We start from the raw sequence: 22398 nt of genomic DNA on the forward strand, positions 1-22398 counted from the left end.
AGCAAGACAAAATTATTTTATAAAAAAAAAAAAAATTAGTTAAAAAAATGTTTAAAAAAAAATTTAAAAAAGAAAAAAAAAGATTTTTATAAAATTTAAAAAAGAAGAAAAAAACAAATTTTCTGCCCTTTCTCTTATTCCTAAGGAAAAAAGAGAAAAAATAAACCCACAAACAAAAAACAAACAAAAAAAAAACCCGAAGCCAAAAAAACAAACAAACAAAAAAACCAAAACCAAACCAAACAAAAAAATAGCAGAGAAAAAGGTAGTCAATCAGGTGTGTTTCTTCTGGGCAACTTACCGAGTTTATTTTTGTATATGGTGTGAGGAAGTAGTCCAGTTTCACCCAGCTGCTGTGGCTCAGTTGGTTGAGCGTCATCCCATGCACCAAGAAGTTGCCAGTTCGATTCCTGGTCAGGTTGCAGGCTTGATCACCAGTAGGGGGCATGCAGGAGGCAGCTGATCGGTGGACGTTTGTCTCTCATCGATGTTTCTCTCTCATTCCTTTCTCTCTGAAATCAATAAAAACTTTTTTTTTTAAAAAAAGCAGTCCAGTTTCACTTTTTTGCATCTGTCCAGTTTTCCCAGCACCAGTTATTGAAGGGATTTGTCTCAAGGTTGTTGATTCCTCTTGATTCATTTGTTGTTTAGTAGCAGGTTGTTTAGTCTCCACATATTTATGTGTTTCCCCGTGTTCTTCCTGTAGTTGATTTCTAGTTTCATGAAGTTGTGGTCTGAAAAGATGCTTGAGATGATTTCATTCTTTTTTAAGTTATTGAAGCTTGTTTTGTCGCCTAATGTGTGATTTATTTCCCTGTTTCTTCACTCTATTTCTCAGTGTCCAGGGAAAAAGGCTTTGTGTTTGGTCCATACGTGTCTTCTGAGAAAAAGGTCTAGCTTCCAAGTTCTGGGACACAGTTGAACTAGACTCTGGCTAGTGGGAGCTTGAAGAATTTCCAAAGACCTGTTGTCTAGGAAAAGGCATGTTGTGAGGAGATAAGGCTTATTGTTCAGGACAGAGGCTGGTGTTGGACCAGAGAGCCTAAGGAGTCTGGTATCTGGGCCAGAGAATGGGTAGCCTGATTTGGAAGGCCAAAAGAATGATGTCTGGGTGACAATCTTATGTCTGGCCTAGAACCCTATGACTGAGGAGTCTGATGATCTGGGTCAGATTGTGGGCAGTAGAATTCTGAGGGCTAAGTCTGGACCAGAGTCCTGTTGTCTGGGCATCTGGTGACCTGGCCCTGAGGGTAGTCACCAGGATCTGAGTAAGGTCTGGAGTTCGGAGTAGATGGTGCTTTGCTGAGGTTCTGAGAGCAGTTCTCCCTTCTCCCCATTACCTGTCCTGGCAGGATGAAGAAGACCTCCCCTATGAGGAGGAAATTATGCGGAACCAGTTCTCCGTCAAATGCTGGCTTCGCTACATTGAGTTCAAACAGGGGGCCCCGAAGCCGAGGCTCAATCAGCTGTATGAGCGAGCGCTGAAGCTGCTGCCCTGCAGGTAGGAACAGCTTCAGCTGCCCTACCTGCCCCAGCACCAACCCCACCTGTCCAGCTATAATAGAACTAGCCAGTAGGTCCCAGGTGGTTGCTGTGTGTTCTGTCACTGAGTATATGTCTTCTGATGGATCAGCACACCCTCCCTGATATCCCTGCCCATCCCCTCATTGCTGATACTTGTCACTGGTCCCAGGTTCCTTCTAGGAGTTGCCTTATGGGGCAGGGTGAAGGATTCTGGGGCCCCATAAAGCTAGCCAACCAGTTTCTGCCTCTCCTCCCCTGCCCCTATTCCCCAGCTACAAACTCTGGTACCGCTACCTGAAGGCACGCCGGGCACAAGTGAAGCATCGCTGTGTGACTGATCCTGCCTATGAAGATGTCAACAACTGCCACGAGAGGGCCTTTGTATTCATGCACAAGGTTGGGTGTGGGGGGAACTGGGCCAGGGGATGAGTGGGGAGGTGGAGCTCAGAGTCCATGGAGCTGGATGAAGCAGGGGGCTTGGAGTCCTATTGCTTCTGCACTTGAGGCTGAGCTAGACTTAGTCCTGGAGGGATAGGTTCCTGGGTCCTGCTGTATTTTGGCTTGGCTGTAGGACAAGGCACGTTGTGAGGAGATAAGGCTTATTGTTCGGGGCAGAGGCTGGTGTCTTTGTGGCCATGCTGTAGTGCCAGCAACTCAGACCCTGCCTCTCCTCTTGCTTCCAGATGCCACGTCTGTGGCTAGATTATTGTCAGTTCTTGGTGGACCAGGGCCGTATCACTCACACCCGCCGCACTTTCGACCGGGCCCTCCGGGCTCTGCCCATCACACAGCACTCTCGTATTTGGCCTCTTTACCTGCGTTTCCTGCGCTCACACCCACTGCCTGAGACGGCCGTGCGGGGCTACCGGCGCTTTCTCAAGGTAAGCCCATGGAGGGGTGAGGTGGGGTCAGCCTCAGGCAGATGGGCCAGTTCCCCAGGTCAAGAGTTTCCCACTGGCTCACTGGGACACTAGTCCCATCCAGGATGTTACTTAACAGATAGGATATGGGGGAAAGGCTCCTTGAGACAGGCAGGCTTTTGTTTGTAGTTTATTTGTTTCTTCTTTAAATAGTTTGGGGCAGTGTGACTAAGACAGTTCCTGCCTGTAGGGAGCTTTTAGTCTAACTGGGTAGACAGATGCACATGAGCTGACTGTATTGTAAACCAGAGTAAACTGCAGCTGTGGGAGACGTACAGCTATGGAAATGTGGAACAGGCAGTGTGGAGAGTCAAGGTGCAAACAGTGGAGTTGTTTTATGGTTTTCTCAAACTTATAATTTCTGATATACGTTGTGAAACCCTTAGTGCAATACCGTTTGGGGAGGGGCTTGTGATGAAATCAGGGCCTGGCCTGTACAGGTTGGACCATTGGTGTCTAAGCCAGATGAGTGAGGGCTGGATTGGACCAATGGTGCCTAGTCTGGAACAATCAGGACTAAGGCTAGACCAATGAGGCCCCGAGTAGATCAGTGGGACCAAGGATGGATCCATGGAGTCAGGCTGGGCCCATGGAGCTGAGACTGGATCAGCAGGACCCAGGCTGGACCACTGTGACCCAGACTAGATCAGTGGGACCAAGAATGGACCCGTGAGGCTGAATGGACCAGTGGGGCCCAGGCTGGACCAGCCAGGACTGAGGCTGGACCAGTGTTTTCCAGACTGGAACAATGGGATCAAGGATGGACCCATGGGGCTGAGGCTAGACCAGTAGGACCTAGCCTGGACGGGTGTGGCTGAGGCTGGCTCTTGGCCAGCACCGTGATAGTAGGCTAACAGATGGCCCAGAGCCACTGAGTGGGAGGTAGGCACAGCAGTGTGGTTCTGTGGCACCACTGACTGCTGACATGGTGCATCGGTGCACAGCTAAGCCCTGAGAGCGCAGAGGAGTACATCGAGTACCTAAAGTCAAGTGACCGGCTGGATGAGGCTGCACAGCGCCTGGCCACCGTGGTGAATGACGAGCGCTTCGTGTCCAAGGCTGGCAAATCCAACTACCAGGTGCACCTATGGGGAGACGGGGGCTGGGTGGGACGGCCTGCTCAGGGACCGAGACTGAGATTCCTTCCTGGCCCCTGCAGCTGTGGCATGAGCTCTGTGACCTCATCTCCCAGAATCCGGACAAGGTGCAGTCGCTCAACGTGGACGCTATCATCCGAGGGGGCCTTACCCGCTTCACTGATCAGCTGGGCAAGCTCTGGTGCTCGCTGGCTGACTACTACATCCGCAGTGGCCACTTTGAGAAGGTGCGTGAGCACTGGGTACAGGGCAGGATCTCCCCCAAAACACGGTACTTAGGACACATGTGGACACGTGTGTGAGCAGGAAACACCTGCAGATGTGCCAGTGTGCACACATGTGCAGCTCGTGCACACATTTACCTTGCTGAAGGCCTGCTGGCAAGTGTACCCACCTTGGGGTCAGCTGGACCTGGGTTCTCCATGACTGTGTAGCCCTGGACCCTCTAAGCCTGGTGTCTTCATTTGAAACATTGAGAGTAACAGTCATACCCTCACCTGTGGGGAATCACATGCCGAGCAGGTGCCTGACTTGATGCTCACTCCCCACTCCCGAGGTGTTTGTGTTGTTAACCTAAAGATAAAAGGCCAAAGAGAGGCAACAAGCATTTATTTGAGATCCAAAAGAACAGCTATTTTGGGAAGCACTAATTCAGGCAAAAATCCAAACAGTTTCCTGATTAGGAGCTAAGGCAAGGGGTACTTATGAGAAAAGGAACAACTAAGTAGAAGGGAGGAATATCTGTAGGGACAAACAAGCTAACATAGTGATGCTAATTCTAAAGAAGGTTTTTAATTTTCAATCTGGTGGTCATATCTGCTCTCTTCTCTTTACAAACTGTTTAGGAAACAATTTGCTTTAGGTCCAATCCACAGGTTATTTTGCCCCGTTTTAACCTTCCAAAGGTTTGAGGAGTAAGATGTGCATGGCAGTCCCTCTGGAATGGCAGCTCCAACTCCATTTTAAAATAGCTCCATTTATATTATTTTTGACATTTTCTTCCTTTTGATTGAAGTCTTTCCTTGAAAGCGTCATTGATCAATTACTGGAAAGCAATACCGATCAGTTATTAAAAGCACCATTGGTCCTTCATTGCTGGAAAGGCTCATTTTCATTATGTCACGCCATTGTCATTCCCTCATCACTAGGAAGGCTCATTGCTGGTATGTCATACCCCACATAGGCAGGACATTTTTTTTGAGCAACAAGAGTGTCTAAACAGAGGAAAACTTTACCATCATGTTCCTGTAGGGGCAAACATCTTTTGTAGTTTGTTGTGGTTTTTTTTAATCCTCACCTGAGGATATTTTCTTCCATTGATTTTCAGAGAGTGGAAGGGGGGAGAGAGAGAGAGACATCGATGTGAGAAAGACACATTGATTGGTTGTCTCCCACACACTCCCGGACCAGGGCCAGGGATTGAGCCTGCAGCCGAGGTACGTGCCCTTGGCTGGAATAGAACCCAGAGCCCTTCAGTCTGAGGGCTGACACTCTAACCACTGATCCAAACCAGCTAGGGCCTTTTGTAGTTTCTTAAGGCTTCTCATATGAAGTCTCACAAACCTTAGTGATCATTTCAGAATGTTGAGCAACCGTTATCAGAGTGGTGTTTTTAAAACATTGAGCTGTGCAAAACAAAGTTTATAACAGCAAAAATGTCTATAATAAATAAAATGTTAAGTTCAAATTGAGGAATAGATCTGAACCAGGAGGAATACTTGAGGGAAATCAGCTAAGGTACTAGAAAACCGTGAAGTGTCAGTAGGTACTCTATTTAATCATTTGACTTGTGCCCAGATTTTATCTAGTTCCATCTCTGTTGTACCAGAGGTGTTTTATCCAAGTATAACAAGAAGTATTGACAGCAAACCTCATCTTGCCCAGCTAGGATATGGTCAAGCACAATTTTATTGTCTAGTATAATTCATGCAGGGGAATTGTAAAGAGTTTTCCTGGTTGGCTATTGCTTTGGGGGTAGCTCCAGCAATTTTCTCTAAGATTTGTGATAAGTTTCTAATCATGTATTCATTAATTACAGTACCTGCCCAAGGAGAAATATTCTTTTAAATCGGATACCTTCATTGGGGTTGACGACACCAGACTTTAAACATCCTTGACTGTGTGTGCAACCAGATGCACAATTTGGCCTGTGAAGTAGGTTTAAAGATGATGCCCAATGCTGAATTATCTTTCCAGGTAGAAATTAAGGGAAAAGGAGAAACAATATTATAGTGGGTGCTTGGCCTTGCACTCACTATATTTGTGACATACTAAAGGAAGTAGAAAGGAACTAAAGTAAGGAAAAAAGAAAAAAATGAAGGTGTAGATTATACTAAGAGTTTATAAATTTTGGAGGGATCAGATAGGAAAGGAAAGAAATGTTTCAATTCTTCTTACGAAGGTATAATTTACTAAATTGTAGGTCGTAGATACTTTAGGAGAAAAAAAATTACATCTGGAAAACAAAGATTAAAAAAAAACTAATATTTCATATAAAAATACATAAAAATTATAATCATCCTCATCAGTTCATTAAGTACCATGCTATTAATTCCTATTGATCTTTATCTTTTTGTCAGCAGTTTTATAAATAGAACTAAGCAGTTTTTCTTAGTGTTCTGCAAATCTTCACCCAGTTTAATGGTATAATCTGAAAGTTTATCAGAAGCCTGTATTTTAGAGTGTCAGAGTTCTCTCCATGAATCTACTTGAAAATGAAGCATGTTGGTAGGAACATTTATAAAAGCATTAGACTAAAATAACAACTGTTTGTAAATGACAAAAGACTTAAAAATGGCATGGTTGCCCGGCCCGGCGTGGCTTAGCGGTGGAGCGTCGACCTAGGATCCAGGCGATCGGGGTTCGATTCCTGGTCAGGGCACATGCCCCGGTTGTGGGCTCAATCAGTGACTCTCTCATCATTGATGTTTCTATCTCTCTCCCTCTCCTTTCCTTTCTCTGAAATCAATAAAGATATATTTTAAATAAATAAATAAATAAAAGTGGCATGGTTAAGGTTCCGCTGAGTGTTCACACACACACACAAATGATACAGTTGACTTACTCATTGCAGTTTTAACTTGTCCACATATAAAATGCTTTTCTCAAGATCCCTTTTCTTTGTCTTTTTTTTAAAAATATGTTTTTATTGATTTCAGAAAGGAAGGGAGAGAGAAATAGAAACATCAATGATGAGAGAGTCATTGATTGGCTGCCTCCTGCACGCCACCTACTGAGGATGGAGCCCACAGCTGGGCATGTGGCCTGAGCGGGAATTGAACCTCCGTCTCCTGGGTCATAGGTCAGTGCTCAACCACTGAGCACCCTGGCGAAGCAAGTTTTTTTAAAATATATTTTTATTGACTTCAGAGAAAGGAAGGGAGAGAGAGATTAAACATCAGTGATGACAGAGAATCATTGAACAGCTACCTCCTGCACACCCCCTACTGGGGATGGGGCCCGCAACCTGGGCATGTAACCTGGCCAGGAATCGAACAGTGACCTCCTGGTTCATGGGTCGAGCTCAACCACTGAGCCACGCTGGCTGGGCAAGATCCCTTTTCCATAAACCTTCTGTAACTTCCACAGACTTTCTGCAACTTCCATACACCTTTCAGCTTTTGTCCCATTTTTATTATTTTTATTTGAAACAAAATAGGACAAAATTTCTTCCTTTTTCTTCCTTTACCAAATAAAGAAAAATAAAAACAAAAAGACCCCATGTCCTTTATGTCTTTCCTTATCCAAAAAACATCTATTTTCCTTTCCCTCAACAAAAGTGCATCTTTTTTCATACTTTCTTTTACTGAAATCATATATCCTACTTCCCATAAACAGTTGTTTTTCTTTCATCTTTATTTTTTAAATAGTTTTGTAAAACACAAACCCCACAAACCTTAGTTCTTTTACTAATCAATTTTAGCAAAGGAACTTATGTAGTAGTCTGTATTTTTTTTTTAAAGATATCTTTATTGATTTCAGAGAGAGGAAGGAAGAGGGAGAGAGAGAAGCATCAATGATGAGAGAGTCACCAACTGACTGCCTCCTGCACACCCCCCACTGGGGATCGAGCCCACAACCCGGGCATGTGCCCTGTCTGGGAATTGAACCGCAATCTCCTGGATCATAGGTCAATGCTCAACCGCTGAGCCGCGCCAGGCCTGGCAGTAGTCTGTATTTTTAAAAAGCCTCTTTATATTCTTTTCCTTCAGTCTCTGAGGGCAATGTTTTGGTTAGCTCCTGGGTATTTACAATTCAGACACATGGTAAGATTTACAGCTTTAAGAGATGGAAAGACAGCTTCAAGACAGAAAGAATGGAAGTCTTCTAACATCTTAAGACTTGTCAGATTTTTGGGATTTTACATAATTTCTAGAATATTTATGTTAATAACACCTACACAAATATAATCAAAAGTTTAGCATCATTTATTTGACAGTGCTTCCCATGTAACTTAAAGTACCAAATAAGCCTAATTGGTTTAATATTTCTTCTTTTATTTTATTTTATTGATTTTTAAAGAGGGAGGAAGGTGGAGAGAGAGAGAGAGAGAAACATCAGTCCCCTACCTCTTGCATACACCCTGACTAGGGATTGAACTTGAAACCTAGGTACGGGCCCTGACCAGAATCGAACCCTTGACCTTCCGGTGCATGGGACAACATCACAACCAACTGAGCCACACTGGCCATGGCAATATTTCTCTTTTATAAGGATATATATATATATATATGTACACACACACACACATATATATAGATAAATAGATAAATGTTCCAAGGGCCCTTTTTTGGGAAATCTCAGGTTATTTTCAGATCAAGAAAAGGATTCTATTTAATTTTTAAAGTTTCTTTATTACCGTTTTTATTTTTAGGTGTGGGAATAACTTTTTTTTTTTAATTGAATTTATTGAGATGACATTGGTTCACAAAACCATACAGGCCTCAAGTGTACATAACTCAATAAAACATCATCTGCCCGGCTGGGCATGGCTCAGCGGTTGAGCATCGACCTAGGATCCAGGAGATCGATTCCCGGTCAGGGCACATGCCCAGCAGGGGGCATGCAGGAGGTAGCCGGGCAATGACTCTCTTATCATTGATGTTTCTGTCTCTCTCTCCCTGTCCCTTCCTGTCTCTGAAATCAATAAAGACATATTTAAAAATAAATAAACATCTGTACACTGCATTGTGCGCCCATCACTTCAAGCAGTCTCTTTTTGTCTGTCCCCTATTCCCCGCCCCTTCCCTCCCCTTTGCTCACCTCCACTAGACCCCACCCTCATTCCCTCTGGCTATCACCACACTGTTGTCTGTGTGTTACATATATATGTTTTTGGCTAACCCCTTCACCTTCTTTCATCCAGACAGACAGACAGACAGACATACACACACACACACACACACACACACACACACACACACACACACCTACCTCCCCCCACCCCACCCCCGCCCCGCCTTGCTGTTTCATGTATCCATGCCTCTGTTTCTGCTTTGTTCATCGGTTTATTTTGTTCATTAAATTCCACATCATATCAAAAGTTCTTAAATACAATAATAAATAAATACAATAATAAATAAAAGAAATAAAAATAAACATACAATCAGGTAATTGTGTGAGGATACTTAGTTATCCATTTAATCATGGTGACAAAGACATCACAGGCAGATACAGGAAGTTAAGTAGTTGTAAGCAAAATTTAGTTCTCTTAATATTAAAAAGACTTTGTTTACTTAAACAGTTAAAGATCTGATGATAAAGAGCACAGAAAATCATTTTAATAAAACAAAATCTTTGTTTTTCCTTTATAATCTCTTATTAAGAGCACATCAATAGTACAGGAAATTTTCTTTTAGTAGATGGAAGAACATTAAGTTTTATTTTTATATAAGTACACTGTTGAAATTAAAACTTATAATAAATTCATTTAATCTTATCCAGCTCTCATTCCCTCTTACATCTATTTATTTGTTCTTTGTAATTATGTTTAGAAAATCCATAAAAACTTTGAGATGTTAGACCAAGACAGTCATCATTCTAAGTTGTTTTTGCTGATAAATTTGTAATAAGTCTAGGTAGAATAAAAGTATTATATTTAATGTTAACTCTAAAGACATGTCTGTTTCAACAAACCAAACTCAAATCAGCTTTAATATCAAATTCTTTTTTAGAACCTGAAAAACATTTTGGTTAGTTTCTGTTATATTTTTTTAATTTATATAAGTGCTTAATTCCTTTTAAGTCAGTTGAACAGGGCTCTTTATAAACCAATTTTATTAATCCTCTAGATGTATACATACAATATGTAGACAGACACAAACAGACCTGATAGTTTCAGTTTTTTTAATTCAGCCATAAGACAGGTACAAAAGGGAAAACCCCACTAATTTATAACAGTTGGAATAAATTATTTTTTCAGATAAGTAAAGCTTTTACTATTATTAGAGAAGAAATTTAAGGTTTGTATTTGTCCTTGAGAAATAATTTTTAGTGAGGCTGAGGGGCAGGTGCTTATGTAAGGGAACCTTTTCAGCCAATTGTGTTTTTAAAAGGCTTTTTGCTCCCAGTTTTTTTTTCATTTGGTTTGTTTAGTCTCAAGCTGTTGTGGGCTCTGTTCACATTTCTGATTATTGGGAGGAGGGCCTGGGGGGCAGGTGGCTGAAGAGGCTTAAAACAATCATTATTAGACTTTTAATTCTGCTAAATTTCTGACCATAGAGTTATTAAACATTTTGAAATACCTCGTTAGGTATTGTTATTGTGACAGACACACAATAAGACATTTTAAAGCATCTGCTCAGATGACTCAGGAACCCTTTAGAGCTTTTTTTTCTTTTTCTTTAAGTCATTTTGTCTTTTTTTTATTTATTTCAACCATTTCCTGACCACCCCCCTTCCCTTTGGTAACCATCAGCTTGTTCTTTATATCTGTGGGTCTGTATCTGTTTTGTTTATTTATGTGTTTTGTTTTTTTTAGATTCCACACATAAGTGAGATCATATGGTATTTATCTTTCTCTGTCTAGCTTATTTCATATAGCATAATACCCTCTTGGTACATCCGTGTTGTCACAAATGTCAATATTTCATTCTCTTTTATTGCTGAATAATATTCAACTGTATATATGCACCACATCTTCATCTATTCATCTGTTGATTAACACCTAGGTTGCTTCCATATCTTGGCTATCGTAAATACTACTACAATGAATATATAGGTGCATATATTTTTTCAAATTTGTGTTTTTGTTTTCTTTAGATAAATACTGGGATGCGGTCATAAGGTGTTCTATTTTTAATTTTTTGTGGAACCTCCATACTGTGTTCCATATTGGCTGTACCGATTTACAATCCCCCAGGAGTGTGTGAGGGTTCCCTTTTCTCCACATCCTCACCAGTACCTGTTATTTGTTGACTTTTTGATGATAGTCATTCTGACAAGAGTGAGGTGATACCTCATTGTGGTTTTGATTTGCATTTCCCTGATGATTAGTGATGTTGAGCATTTTTTCACCTCTGTTGGGCATCTGTGTCCTCTTTGAAGAAATGTCTATTCACGTCCTCTGCACATTTTTTAAAATTTGTTTGTTTATTTTTTATCCTCACCCAAGGATATGTTTATTGATTTTTTTGGAGACAGAGGAAGAGAGAAAGAGAGAAACATTGACCAATTGCCTCTCACACAGCCTCCAACTGGGGATCTAACCCACAACGTAGGTATGTGCCCTGACTGGGAATCGAACCCATAACCTTTTGGTGTATGGGATGATGCTCCAACCAACTGAGCCACCCAGCTAAGCCCTCTGCACATTTTTTTAAAAAAAATATGTTTTTATTGATTTCAGAGAGAGGAAGGGAGAGTGAGAGAGAGAGAAACATCAATGATGAGAGTCATTATCTGCTGCCTCCTGCACGCCCTCTACTGGGGATCAAGCCTGCAACCTGGGCATGTGCCCTGATCCAGAATTGAACTGGGATCTCCTGGATCATGGGTGGATGCTCAACTGCTGAGCCATCCTGGCTGGGCCCTCTGCACATTTAACTGGATTGTTTGGGTTTTGGTGTTAAGTTGTATGAATTTCTTTAAAAAAAATTTTTAGTTTTAAAAATATATCTTTATTGATTTCAGAGAGAGAAAAGGAGAGGGAGAGAGAGAGATAGAAACACCAATGATGAGGGAGTCATTGATTGAGTCCGCAACTCAGGCATGTGCCCTGACCAGGAATCGAACCCCGATCACCTGGATCCTAGGTCGACTCTCAACAGCTGAGCCACGCCCGGCCGGGCTGAATTTCTTATATATATTGGATATTAGTACGTTATTGGATGTATCATTTGCAAATATCTTCTCCCATTCAGTATGCTGTCTTTTTGTGTTGTTGATGGTTCCCTTTGCTGTGCAGAAAACTTTATAGTTTTATGTAGTCCCATTTATTTTTGTTCTTGCCCTTGCTTGAGGAGACATACGCAAAAATATGTTGTTAAGACTGATGTCAAATAGTTCACTGCCAGTGTTTTTTTCTAGGAGTTTTATGGTCTCACATCTTACATTGACGGGTTTATTCCATTTTGAGTTTATATATATATTTGTATTTGGTGTGAGAAAGTGGTCCAGTTTCACTTTTTTGCATGTGTCTGTCCATTTTCCCCAGCACTGGTTATTGAAGGGATTTGTCTCAAGGTTGTTGATTTCCTTTTTTTAAAATGTGTCTTCTGATTTTTAGAAAAAGAGTAAGGTAGAGGGAGAGAGAGAAACATCAATGTGAGAGAGAAACATTGAACTATTAGCTCCCACATCCACCCCTACCTGGGATCCCGCAACCTAGTCATGTGCCCTGACTGGGAATCAAACCCGTGAACTGAGTCACACCAGCCAGGGCTTGATTTCCTCTTTGATCCATTTGTTGTTTAGTAGCATGTTGTTTAGTTTCCACATGTTTGTGTGCTTTCCAATGTTCTTCCTTGTAGTTGATTTCTAATGTCTTGAAATTGTGGTTGGAAAAGACACTTGATGTGATTTCAATATTTTTTAAGTTATTGAGGCTCATTTTGTGGCTTAATGTGTAACTTATTTCACTTTACCCATTGTATATCCTTGCCTTTTTCCCCATAAATTAATCTATCATCTAAGTGAGGATTTCCTTCTGGGCTGTTTTATTTCAGTGATCTATATATCTGCTTTTATATCAGTCCCATACTGTTTTGATTACTGTAGCTTTGTTGCAAATCAGGGAGCGTGATACCTCCCATATTGTTCTTTTTAAGGTTTCTTTGGCTATTTAGGGTCTTTTGTAGTTCTGTATAAATTTTAGGATTAGTTCTAGTTCTTAGAAGAATGCCATTGGTATTTTAAAAGGCATTGCTTTGAATCTGTATATTGTTTTAGGTAGTAAAGATTAACAATATTAATCCTTCCAATTCATGAGCATGGTATATCCTTCTATTTAGTTGTGTCTTCAGTTTCTTTCTTCAGGCTCCTATAATTTTCAGAGTACAGGTTTTACCTGTTTGTTAAATTTATTCCTAGGTATTTTATTCCTTTTGGTGCAATTACAACTGGGATTGTTTTCTTAATTTCTCCTTGTGATCACTCGTTATTGGTATATAGAAACAGCAGATATTAATTTTGCATCCTGCAACTTTTCTGAATTTATTAGTTGTAATAGTTTCTTTTTTAAATATATCTTTATTGATTTCAGAGAGAGGAAGAGAGAGAGAGAGAGAGAAACATCAATGATGAGAGTCATCGATCGGCTGCCTCCTGCACACCCCCTGCTGGGGATCAAGCCCACAACCTGGGCATGTGCCCTGACTGGGAATCGAACTGCGATCTCCTGGATCCTAGGCTGACGCTCAACCTCTGAGCCACGCCTGGCCGGGCAGTTGTAATAGTTTTTTGATGGAGTCTTTTCTAAATATAGTATCTTATCAACTGCAAACACTGAGAGTTTTACTTCTTTCCTATTTTGATGCCTTTTCTTTTTTCCCCCTTTTTTCTTCTTTTGTCTGATTGCTGTGGCTAACACTTCCAATACTGTGTTGAATAGAAGGATGATAGTGGGCATCCTTGTCTTTTTCCTGATTCCTGACCTTAGAGGAAAAGCTTTAAGCTTTTCACCATTGAGTAATGATATTAGCTGTGGATTTGTCATAAATGGCCTTTATTATGTTGAGATATGTATCTTTTATACCCACTTATTGAGAGTTTTTATCATAAAGGGATGTTGAATTTTGTCAAGTGTTTTTTCTGTGTTTATTGAGATGATCATGCGATATTTATCCTTTATTTTGTTAATGTGATGTATCACGTTGATTGATTTACAGGTGTTGAACCATCCTTGCATCCCTTGGATAAATCCTAAGTCATGGTGTATAATCCTTTATTGTATTGTTGAATCTGATTTGCTAATATTTTGTTGAGAATTTTTGCATCTGTGTTCATCAAGGTTATTGGCCTGTAATTTTCTTTTGTTGTAATATTTTTGTCTGGTTTTTGGTATCAGAGCAATGCTGGCTTTGTAAAGTGAGTTTGCAAGAATTAATATCTATCTTTCTCGAACTATTTAAAAAAATTCAAGAGGAAGGAACTCTTTCTGCTTCTTGGACTTGGATGTCTGTTTCCTTCCCAGGTTAGGAAAGTTTTCACCCATTATTCAAACAAAGGTTCTGTTCCTTTCTCACTTTCTTCTGGGATCATTATAATGCAAATGTTTGGGCAATTGATGTTATTCCAGAGGTTCCTTAAACTGTCCTCATTTTTTAAAAATTTTTTCTTTTTGCTGTTCTGATTGGTTTATTTCCACTTGCCTGTCTTCCAGGTCCTGATCTATTTTTCCGTATTCGCTAATCTGCTGTTGATTCCTTCTAGTGTATTTTTCATTTAAATTATCGTATTCTTCAGTTCTACTTGGTTCTTTATTATACTTTCTCTTTGTTGAAGTTCTTTCTGAATTTCTTTATTTCACTCTTAAGTTTGGTGAGCATCCTCATGACAGTTTCTTTGAATTCTTTGTTAGGCAAATTATCTCCATTTCATTAGGGTTTTTTTCTGGGGATTTTTTTTTGGTTCTTTCGTTTGAAAGATATTCTATCATCTCATTGCTTGACTTTCTATGTTTGTTTATATTAACTAGATTTAATAGCTATCTTCCCCAGTCTTTAAAATGTAGCCTTATGTAGAAGCAACCTCTAGGCTGTGTGTGCTGGGTGTTTTTTACAAGCCACTTGAAGGTGAGCAGGTGCCTATGGTGTCCAGGGTGCTGGCCTGCTGGGCTAGAGCAGCTTCAGGCAGGGAGGCTGGGTGTGTGTGGTGATGCCTGGTTAATCCTGCTTACTCCCTTTGTTCAGAGCCATAATGGGCTCTGGGCAGTGTGGCTGGGAATGTGCTGCAGTGAACTTGGAAGTAGGCCAAAGCACCTGTATAGAGCTCCTGCCCACCCGATTAGATGGAGGGGGACATAAACAATGACACTCATCAGCACCTCTGATTCTAGAGAGTTCCTGCAGATCCCAAAGAACTGTGGTTTCCAACCTTCTCTATTTGGTCTCTTTCTCTTGTTTGTTGTTCAGAAGCTGTTCAGTCAGCCCTCAGTTGTCTCTCAGGAGTAATTGCTCTATATATAAGTATATATTTCAGTGTGCTTGTGGGAGAAGGTGAGTTCATTGTCTTCCTATGCCGCTGCCATTTTGGACACTTTTTTGTCCTCTAGGAGCTTCTGTTATCAATTAAAGAATGTATCCTGTTGTCCCCAAGAGGTTTGGAATCTTCTCTTTTAGGGGGAGATGGTTGAGGTAGAGTTACAATAAAGGTTTTCCTGAATGGCTATTAGAATTTTAAATTGTTTTGGCTGATTTGGCCTATTTTATTGACAGGCACAAGGGAAGGGACCAAAATGTTTGCACATATAATTAGCTAGAGTTTTCAACAAAGGTACTTTTTGAGGACTTTTGGAAGGTGAAGATCCAATGATAAAGACAAATTCTTCTAAAAGTTGTCATGGCTGGACATAAAGACAAGTGATGTTAATTGAAAGCCCCAGGTAGTTTGTTTAAATAGATGCCAGTCTGGTGAGATCTGCAAACTCAGCAGCCTGGACAGCGGATTTATAGGGTTCATGTGTCTTTCCCTCTAAAATCTTTCTTATGACAACTTAATAAACAGAGAAAAGGAATGGAAACAAATGAGTGCGCAACAAAATGAGTATTCACCAATTAGGGAAGGGTCCCTGCAGGCTGCTCCCCCCCAGGTGCTTCTTACAAGTGTCAGGGCCATGAAAAGTCCCTCTGGAGGAGAAAAAGATTCTCATGTGGTAGCAGGCTCCAAGTTGCATCTCTCATGTAGTGGCAGATTCCTGCTGACATCAGGACAGTTGTCCCTGAGGCAGAAATCCTTCCAGGTCTCAAAGTCACTTACCTCAACCAAAAGGAAGGATATTCACACCAAAGGGTTTCATGGTTGGGGAGGCAGCTATCCATGGAAGTGGTATGAGCAAAAGAGGCTCCGTAGGTACCATACCCGGTTCCAGGCAATGCCAGTCCATGGAAGTAAGGCCACTTTAGATCCCACTTCTGACACCAGATGTATTAACCTAAGAATAAAAGGCAACATGAGAAGCAACAAGCATGTTTGAGATCCAAAAGAATGCCTATTCAGTAAGCACCGATTCAGGCAGAAGCCCAAACTGTTCTGATTAGGAGACAAATGCAAATGATATTTATGGGAAAAGGTCAGATAAGCTAATATAGTGGTGCTATACTAAAAAATGTTTCTATTTACTTTTTGTAAGAGAACATTTATTTGGTAAATCACAGAGGTAGAAAAAATAATTCCTAGAAGAAAAGGGGTTAGGAAGCAAGTTATAGAGACAAAAAGGAAGGGCCCTTGGAGTTTGGGAGTGAGGAAGCTAATTGTAAAGTGCCTGGGGGGAGGAGAGAGGGAGGAGAAAGGGAAAGGCATTGGCTTTTTAAATTTTCAGACTGGTAGTAATCACATCTGCTTTCTTGTTATTTTTGCAAAGAGTTTATTTGGTATATAATTAATTGTGCTCTAGGCCCAGTCCAAAGGTTATTTTGCCCAGTTTTAACATTCCAAAGGTTTGAGGAGTAAGATGTGCTAGGCAGTACCTCTGGGATGGCAGCTCCATCTCTATTTTAAAGTAGCTCCATTTATTTATTTATTTTTTACAGTGTCCATCTTATCTTGCTGTCTGTCATCCTTGGGGAGAGGAGTATAGGGCTCTGAGAAGTCACCAGAGCAGCTGCTTGGGTTTTTGGAGCTTTGGGGAAAGTGGGAGAAGATGGAAATTGGGATGATTGGAGAGAGTGGGTGATGAAGTGCTAGGGAATGGGGGAGCTTTGCAGGCTGAAGAGAGGCTGCTGTGTCCCACTCAATGGAGATACCAGCCAGTCTTGAGGCATGACCAGGTGTCCATTTACAACGACTATATATGCTGCCACTTCTAGTAGAACGCACTGGCCAAGGCTAGCGGCAAGAGATAAGCCAGCAGCCAGGTGGAGGCAGAGGAGCAGGACCAGCCAGGGGCAGAGGCAGAGAGATGGGGCCTGAGCTCAGGGAGCCAGGGTGACTGGGAGAATCTGAGCTGGAGAAGGGTGGGTCAGGTGGGCATAACGGGTTCTTAGTAGCAACAGTTGAGCCCTCTGTGGCTGAGCTGAGTTTAGGGTCCCTGCATTGTGGGCCTGGGTGCAAGGTTTTTGACACATGTCTTCCTTGAACCTCAAAGTGACTGCATGAGGAGCTGTCACTCTCAGTTTACTGAGGAGGAGCCAAGGTCCCCAAGTCACTCTATCAGGGGAGGGGAGGGCTCCATCCTGGCTCTGCTGAGCATCACTGCCCATACCCTGATGGAGCTGAGCAGGCCCAGGGCAAGGCCCTGCGGGGTCCCAACTTGGGACTGGTGCCAAGGGCAGTGCTGCTAGATTCCCTGTGTCCATTTGGCAGGGAACACATGCCTCTTCCGTGCCAGCACTTCATCCCTCCCCATACCCATCCACAGGCTCGGGATGTGTACGAGGAGGCCATCCGGACCGTGATGACTGTGCGGGACTTCACCCAGGTGTTTGACAGCTATGCCCAGTTTGAGGAGAGCATGATTGCAGCTAAGATGGAGACCACCTCAGAGCTGGGGCGGGAAGAAGAGGGTGAGATGCCAGGGCAGTTCTGGGCTGGTAGGGAGAGTGCACTGGGGTAGTGTGCAGGTGTTAGGGAAGTCACAAGGGGCTGGGGCAGTGGAGAGGTGTGTCTTGGGGTCAGTCAGGCCAGCAGGAAGGGAGGCTGGGTGGGCAGTGCAGGAGTCTGTTGGGGAGGAGGCCTGACTGAGGATACATTTCAGGATTGGGCTAGACACAGGCTGGGTGGAGAGGGAGGGCTGGGTGGATGGCAGAGGGTGGCAAGGAAGGAGGGCTAGGGGAAATGTTGGGGGCTAGGAGTGAGTCTGGGGTCTGGGTGGCCCTGACCAGCTCAGGGAAGGAGTGCAGGGTGGATAGTGGGATGAGTCTGGCAGGTCAGAGCACTTGGTCAAGGGCTGGAGGGGGAGAGGGCTGACAAGTAGAAGTGGCTGTGTATTGAGGCCCTCAACCCCACTCCCCTCGCCCTCCCCATGGGTTCCAGATGACGTGGACTTGGAACTACGCCTGGCTCGCTTTGAGCAGCTGATCAGCCGGCGGCCCCTGCTCCTTAACAGCGTCTTGCTGCGCCAGAACCCGCACCATGTACATGAATGGCACAAACGTGTGGCCCTGCACCAGGGTCGCCCCCGGGAGGTGCGTGACGGCCCTGCCTCCTCAAAGCTCCACCCCACCCTCACCTGCCATGGCCCCAGTTGTCTAGCCTGACCCCTGCCCCTCCTCCACAGATCATCAACACATACACAGAGGCCGTGCAGACAGTGGACCCCTTCAAGGCTACAGGCAAGCCCCACACGTTGTGGGTTGCATTTGCCAAATTTTATGAGGACAATGGGCAGCTGGATGATGTGAGTCCATAGCCATTCTTGTTCAGAGAACCCAGGGGCAGGCGGGTGGGCAGGGTTTCAGCCTGGCCTCTCCCATCTCAACAGGCCCGCATCATCTTGGAGAAGGCCACCAAGGTGAGCTTCAAGCAGGTGGATGACCTGGCAAGTGTGTGGTGTGAGTGTGGTGAACTGGAGCTTCGGCACGAGAATTATGACCAGGCCTTGCGGCTGCTGCGGGTAAACACCACTGGGGTTTTGGAGAGGGGAGTATGTGGCTGTGTGACCCAGTCTGGGACCCAATTTCCCAACTTCTGCCTCCTCTGGTATGTCTCTGCAGAAGGCAACAGCACTGCCTGCCCGCAGGGCTGAATATTTCGACGGCTCAGAGCCCGTGCAGAACCGAGTATACAAATCACTGAAGGTGTGGTCCATGCTTGCCGACCTGGAGGAGAGCCTTGGCACCTTTCAGGTGAGCTGCCAGGACCCAACGCGTTGTGGGAGAGTGGCAGGGCCGCCAACTCAGCCCCAGGATGTGCTCTGACCTGCCCCTGCCCCCGCCCCCGCAGTCTACCAAGGCCGTGTATGACCGTATTCTGGACCTGCGCATTGCTACCCCCCAGATCGTCATCAACTATGCCATGTTCCTAGAGGAGCACAAGTACTTCGAGGAGAGCTTTAAGGTGAGGAGAGGCAATCAGGAGATCCTAGACAAGTGTCCCTTACCCTAGTGCTCTGGGCACTATATTAGTCTGCTCAGTCTACTGTAACAAAGTACCATGGGCTCACACAACAGCAATTGATTATCTCACAGTTCTGGAGGCTAGAAGTTTGAGATCAAGGTGTTAGCAGGGTTGGTTCTCTTTGGCCTGTAGATGACCATCTTTTTTCTTGTCCTTGCCTGTTCATCTTTGTGCATGTTTCTGGTGTCTCTCCAGATTTCCTTCTCTTACAAGGTCACCATCAGATTAGATTAGGGTCTACCCTAGTGACCTCATTTTAACTTACTTTTGTAAATGCCTTATCTTGAACGTATTCTTATCACATATGAAGACTCCGGAGTTAGGGCTTCGACATGAATTTCAGGGGACACAGTTCAGCCCATCCCAGGCGCCAAGTCCAGCCTCTGTGTGTATGAGGTGGAGGGAGGATGTTGGTGTGGATTTGTGTGGGCTGTCCCTGTCCTGCTCCTCAGGCAGCGGGTCATAGGTATGTGGGGTGTTTTACGTGTGCATGTGTATATGTGGATACTGCATATACATGGACAGGGAGGTTGTATACATACGCGTGTGCTGCCCCTCAGCTGGGGCTCCAGTGTCTTCAATGCTGAGGATCCATTCCACTCTCACCCATTATGTCAGCTACTCATGACAGTAAATCCTAGTCTGGCCCTGTCCCTGGAGTCCTATAGGCAGCATACAGACACTCCTCCTGGCTGTGCCACCACTGTAGGCAGGGGTAGACAGAGAAGAGGCCACTCACTGAGCTTGAAGGAGACCTGGGGAGTGTCCTGGCCGATAGCTCCTCACCCTGCAGACTCACACGACTCCCCCTCTCTGGGCAGGCGTACGAGCGTGGTATCTCGCTGTTCAAGTGGCCCAATGTGTCTGACATCTGGAGCACCTATTTGACCAAATTCATCGCCCGCTATGGGGGCCGCAAGCTAGAGCGGGCACGAGACCTCTTTGAGCAGGCACTGGATGGCTGCCCCCCCAAATATGCAAAGAGTGAGGAGGGCCAGGTGGCTTGGTGGAGGGTAGCAGGGTGGGGGGCCAGGCCACAGACCTCTGACTTCCCCATTTGTCCTGCCGCAGCCCTGTACCTGCTGTACGCACAGCTGGAGGAGGAGTGGGGCCTGGCCCGGCATGCTATGGCCGTGTACGAGCGTGCCACCCAGGCTGTGGAGCCCGCCCAGCAGTACGACATGTTCAACATCTACATCAAGCGGGCAGCGGAGATTTATGGAGTCACCCACACCCGTGGCATCTACCAGAAGGCCATCGAGGTGCCCACTGCCGGGCTGTGGGGCAGGGGCTGCAGGCCTCTTAGAATATAGGATGGGTCATGCAGGCTGCAGATCTGAGGGTGTCTGTACCTGGGGGCTGGCAGGGAACATTCTGGAAGCTCAGGGACCGGCCTGGTGTGTGGGACCCCTGTGGCAGCTCTCCTCCTGTCTCATGCCTTTCTTGGTGATCTGCATCACCAGGTGCTGTCGGATGAACACGCCCGGGAGATGTGCCTGCGGTTTGCAGACATGGAGTGCAAGCTTGGAGAGATTGACCGCGCCCGGGCCATCTATAGCTTCTGCTCCCAGATCTGTGACCCCCGGGTAGGCACAGGCCTAGGGCAGGTGGGTGAGTGTGGTGAGGCTGCAATTGAGCTGGCCACCTCCTACATAGGCACCCCTACCCTCCACAGACGACTGGCGCCTTCTGGCAAACATGGAAGGACTTCGAGGTACGGCATGGCAATGAGGACACCATCCGGGAGATGCTGCGTATCCGCCGAAGCGTGCAGGCCACTTACAACACACAGGTCAACTTCATGGCCTCGCAGATGCTCAAGGTGTCGGGCAGTGCCACGGGCACTGGTGAGCGGCCACAGCCACCCTTCACCCTGGCCGGGTCCACCCTGGGGCAACACAGTTCCCTGTCTCTGGGCTTATGGGTCCTGTCTCTGCCCTCTGCCCAGTCTTAACCTCCTGGGACTGGGAGCACCAGGGGTCAACTCTGCTTCCCCGCCTGAAACTGGGAACTCCTTGAGGACTGGAGCCTCAGGGAAAGGAGAGATCCTCCAACACCTGGTGTGCTGTGGAGAGGGGCCATCCACCGTGTCTGATGCCCCCTTCCCACTTTCCCACAGTGTCTGACCTTGCCCCTGGGCAGAGTGGCATGGATGACATGAAGCTGCTAGAGCAGCGGGCAGAGCAGCTGGCAGCCGAGGCCGAGCAGGACCAGCCCCCACGGGCCCAGAGCAAGATCCTGTTTGTGAGGTGAGGATGGGGGAAGGGGAGTGGGAGTGGGAGTGGGAGTGGGAACAAGCCAGGTCTTCCTCAGAGGGAGGGTCCTGGGAGGCTGGAGGTGGTCAGGCCACCTGAACAGTGACTGCCCCGCCCAGGAGTGACGCGTCTCGGGAGGAGCTGGCCCAGCTGGCGCAGCAGGCCAACCCGGAGGAGATCGAGCTGGGCGAGGACGACGACGAGGACGAGATGGACCTGGAGCCCAACGGTGAGACCCGTGGCCCCGCGGGGGGGTAAGGGGGTGCTGGGCCCCTCTGGAGAGCTGCGGTGACCAGGTCCTTCCCATCTGCCCCAGAGGTGCGGCTGGAGCAGCAGAGCGTGCCGGCTGCCGTGTTTGGGAGCCTGAAGGAAGACTGATGCACAGCCCCCCTCACAGCCCTGCAATGAAGCCTGTTTGTACGACATGGTCTGAGCCTCCTCCTTGCCCGCCCTCCTGCCACCCAGGTGCCTGCAGGCATTGCCAGCTCATTCTCACTCTGGCCCTGGGCCCAGCCCCTCCACCCCCAGATTGGCTGGCGGAGGAGGTGGTGCACTGGGCTCCAGGCCAGGGCACATGCCCATCCTCACCTTGCAGAGCCAGTTCTGGACTTGGAGGCCACCTGAGGCCTCCTTGATCCCTGAGCCTTGGAGAAGGCGGGGCCTTGCCCCCAACTGCCTAGGTCTCACCAGGCCCTGCTCCCTAAGGCCTGTCTTCTACCCCAGTCAGCAGGTAGAGATTCCCAGCCTCCCCGTGGGAAGATTGGTCAGCAAGCTTGAGAGGTAGGCAGTCCTAGGGACTTAGTTTAGCAAGGTACCCCTATTCTGGACAGAGGCCAGGAGCCAGACCTTGGCCATGGGCCACGCCAGGGTGTGGCCCTTAGTTAAGCTTTG

General features: G+C 45.4%; 1 protein-coding gene across 1 annotated transcript in view; it reads left to right on the top strand.

The window, feature by feature from the left end:
* XAB2 (XPA binding protein 2) overlaps window positions 1-21930 on the top strand; it is a 30376-nt gene extending 8446 nt beyond the window's left edge. The window contains exons 2-19 of the mRNA XM_016217436.2: window positions 1353-1501; window positions 1797-1920; window positions 2208-2405; window positions 3389-3523; window positions 3604-3768; window positions 17556-17700; window positions 18170-18321; window positions 18414-18533; window positions 18618-18749; window positions 18850-18981; window positions 19079-19192; window positions 20074-20236; window positions 20324-20514; window positions 20716-20838; window positions 20928-21099; window positions 21372-21501; window positions 21627-21736; window positions 21824-21930. Of these exons, the coding sequence (XP_016072922.1) occupies window positions 1353-1501; window positions 1797-1920; window positions 2208-2405; window positions 3389-3523; window positions 3604-3768; window positions 17556-17700; window positions 18170-18321; window positions 18414-18533; window positions 18618-18749; window positions 18850-18981; window positions 19079-19192; window positions 20074-20236; window positions 20324-20514; window positions 20716-20838; window positions 20928-21099; window positions 21372-21501; window positions 21627-21736; window positions 21824-21885 (2517 nt within the window). The 3' untranslated portion in view covers window positions 21886-21930. The remainder of the gene's footprint in view (window positions 1-1352; window positions 1502-1796; window positions 1921-2207; window positions 2406-3388; window positions 3524-3603; window positions 3769-17555; window positions 17701-18169; window positions 18322-18413; window positions 18534-18617; window positions 18750-18849; window positions 18982-19078; window positions 19193-20073; window positions 20237-20323; window positions 20515-20715; window positions 20839-20927; window positions 21100-21371; window positions 21502-21626; window positions 21737-21823) is intronic.
* The last annotated feature ends 468 nt before the right edge of the window (window positions 21931-22398 follow it).

Source organism: Miniopterus natalensis, chromosome 4 (assembly GCF_054644295.1).
Source record: "Miniopterus natalensis isolate mMinNat1 chromosome 4, mMinNat1.hap1, whole genome shotgun sequence".
Classification (NCBI taxonomy): Eukaryota; Metazoa; Chordata; class Mammalia; order Chiroptera; family Miniopteridae; genus Miniopterus; species Miniopterus natalensis.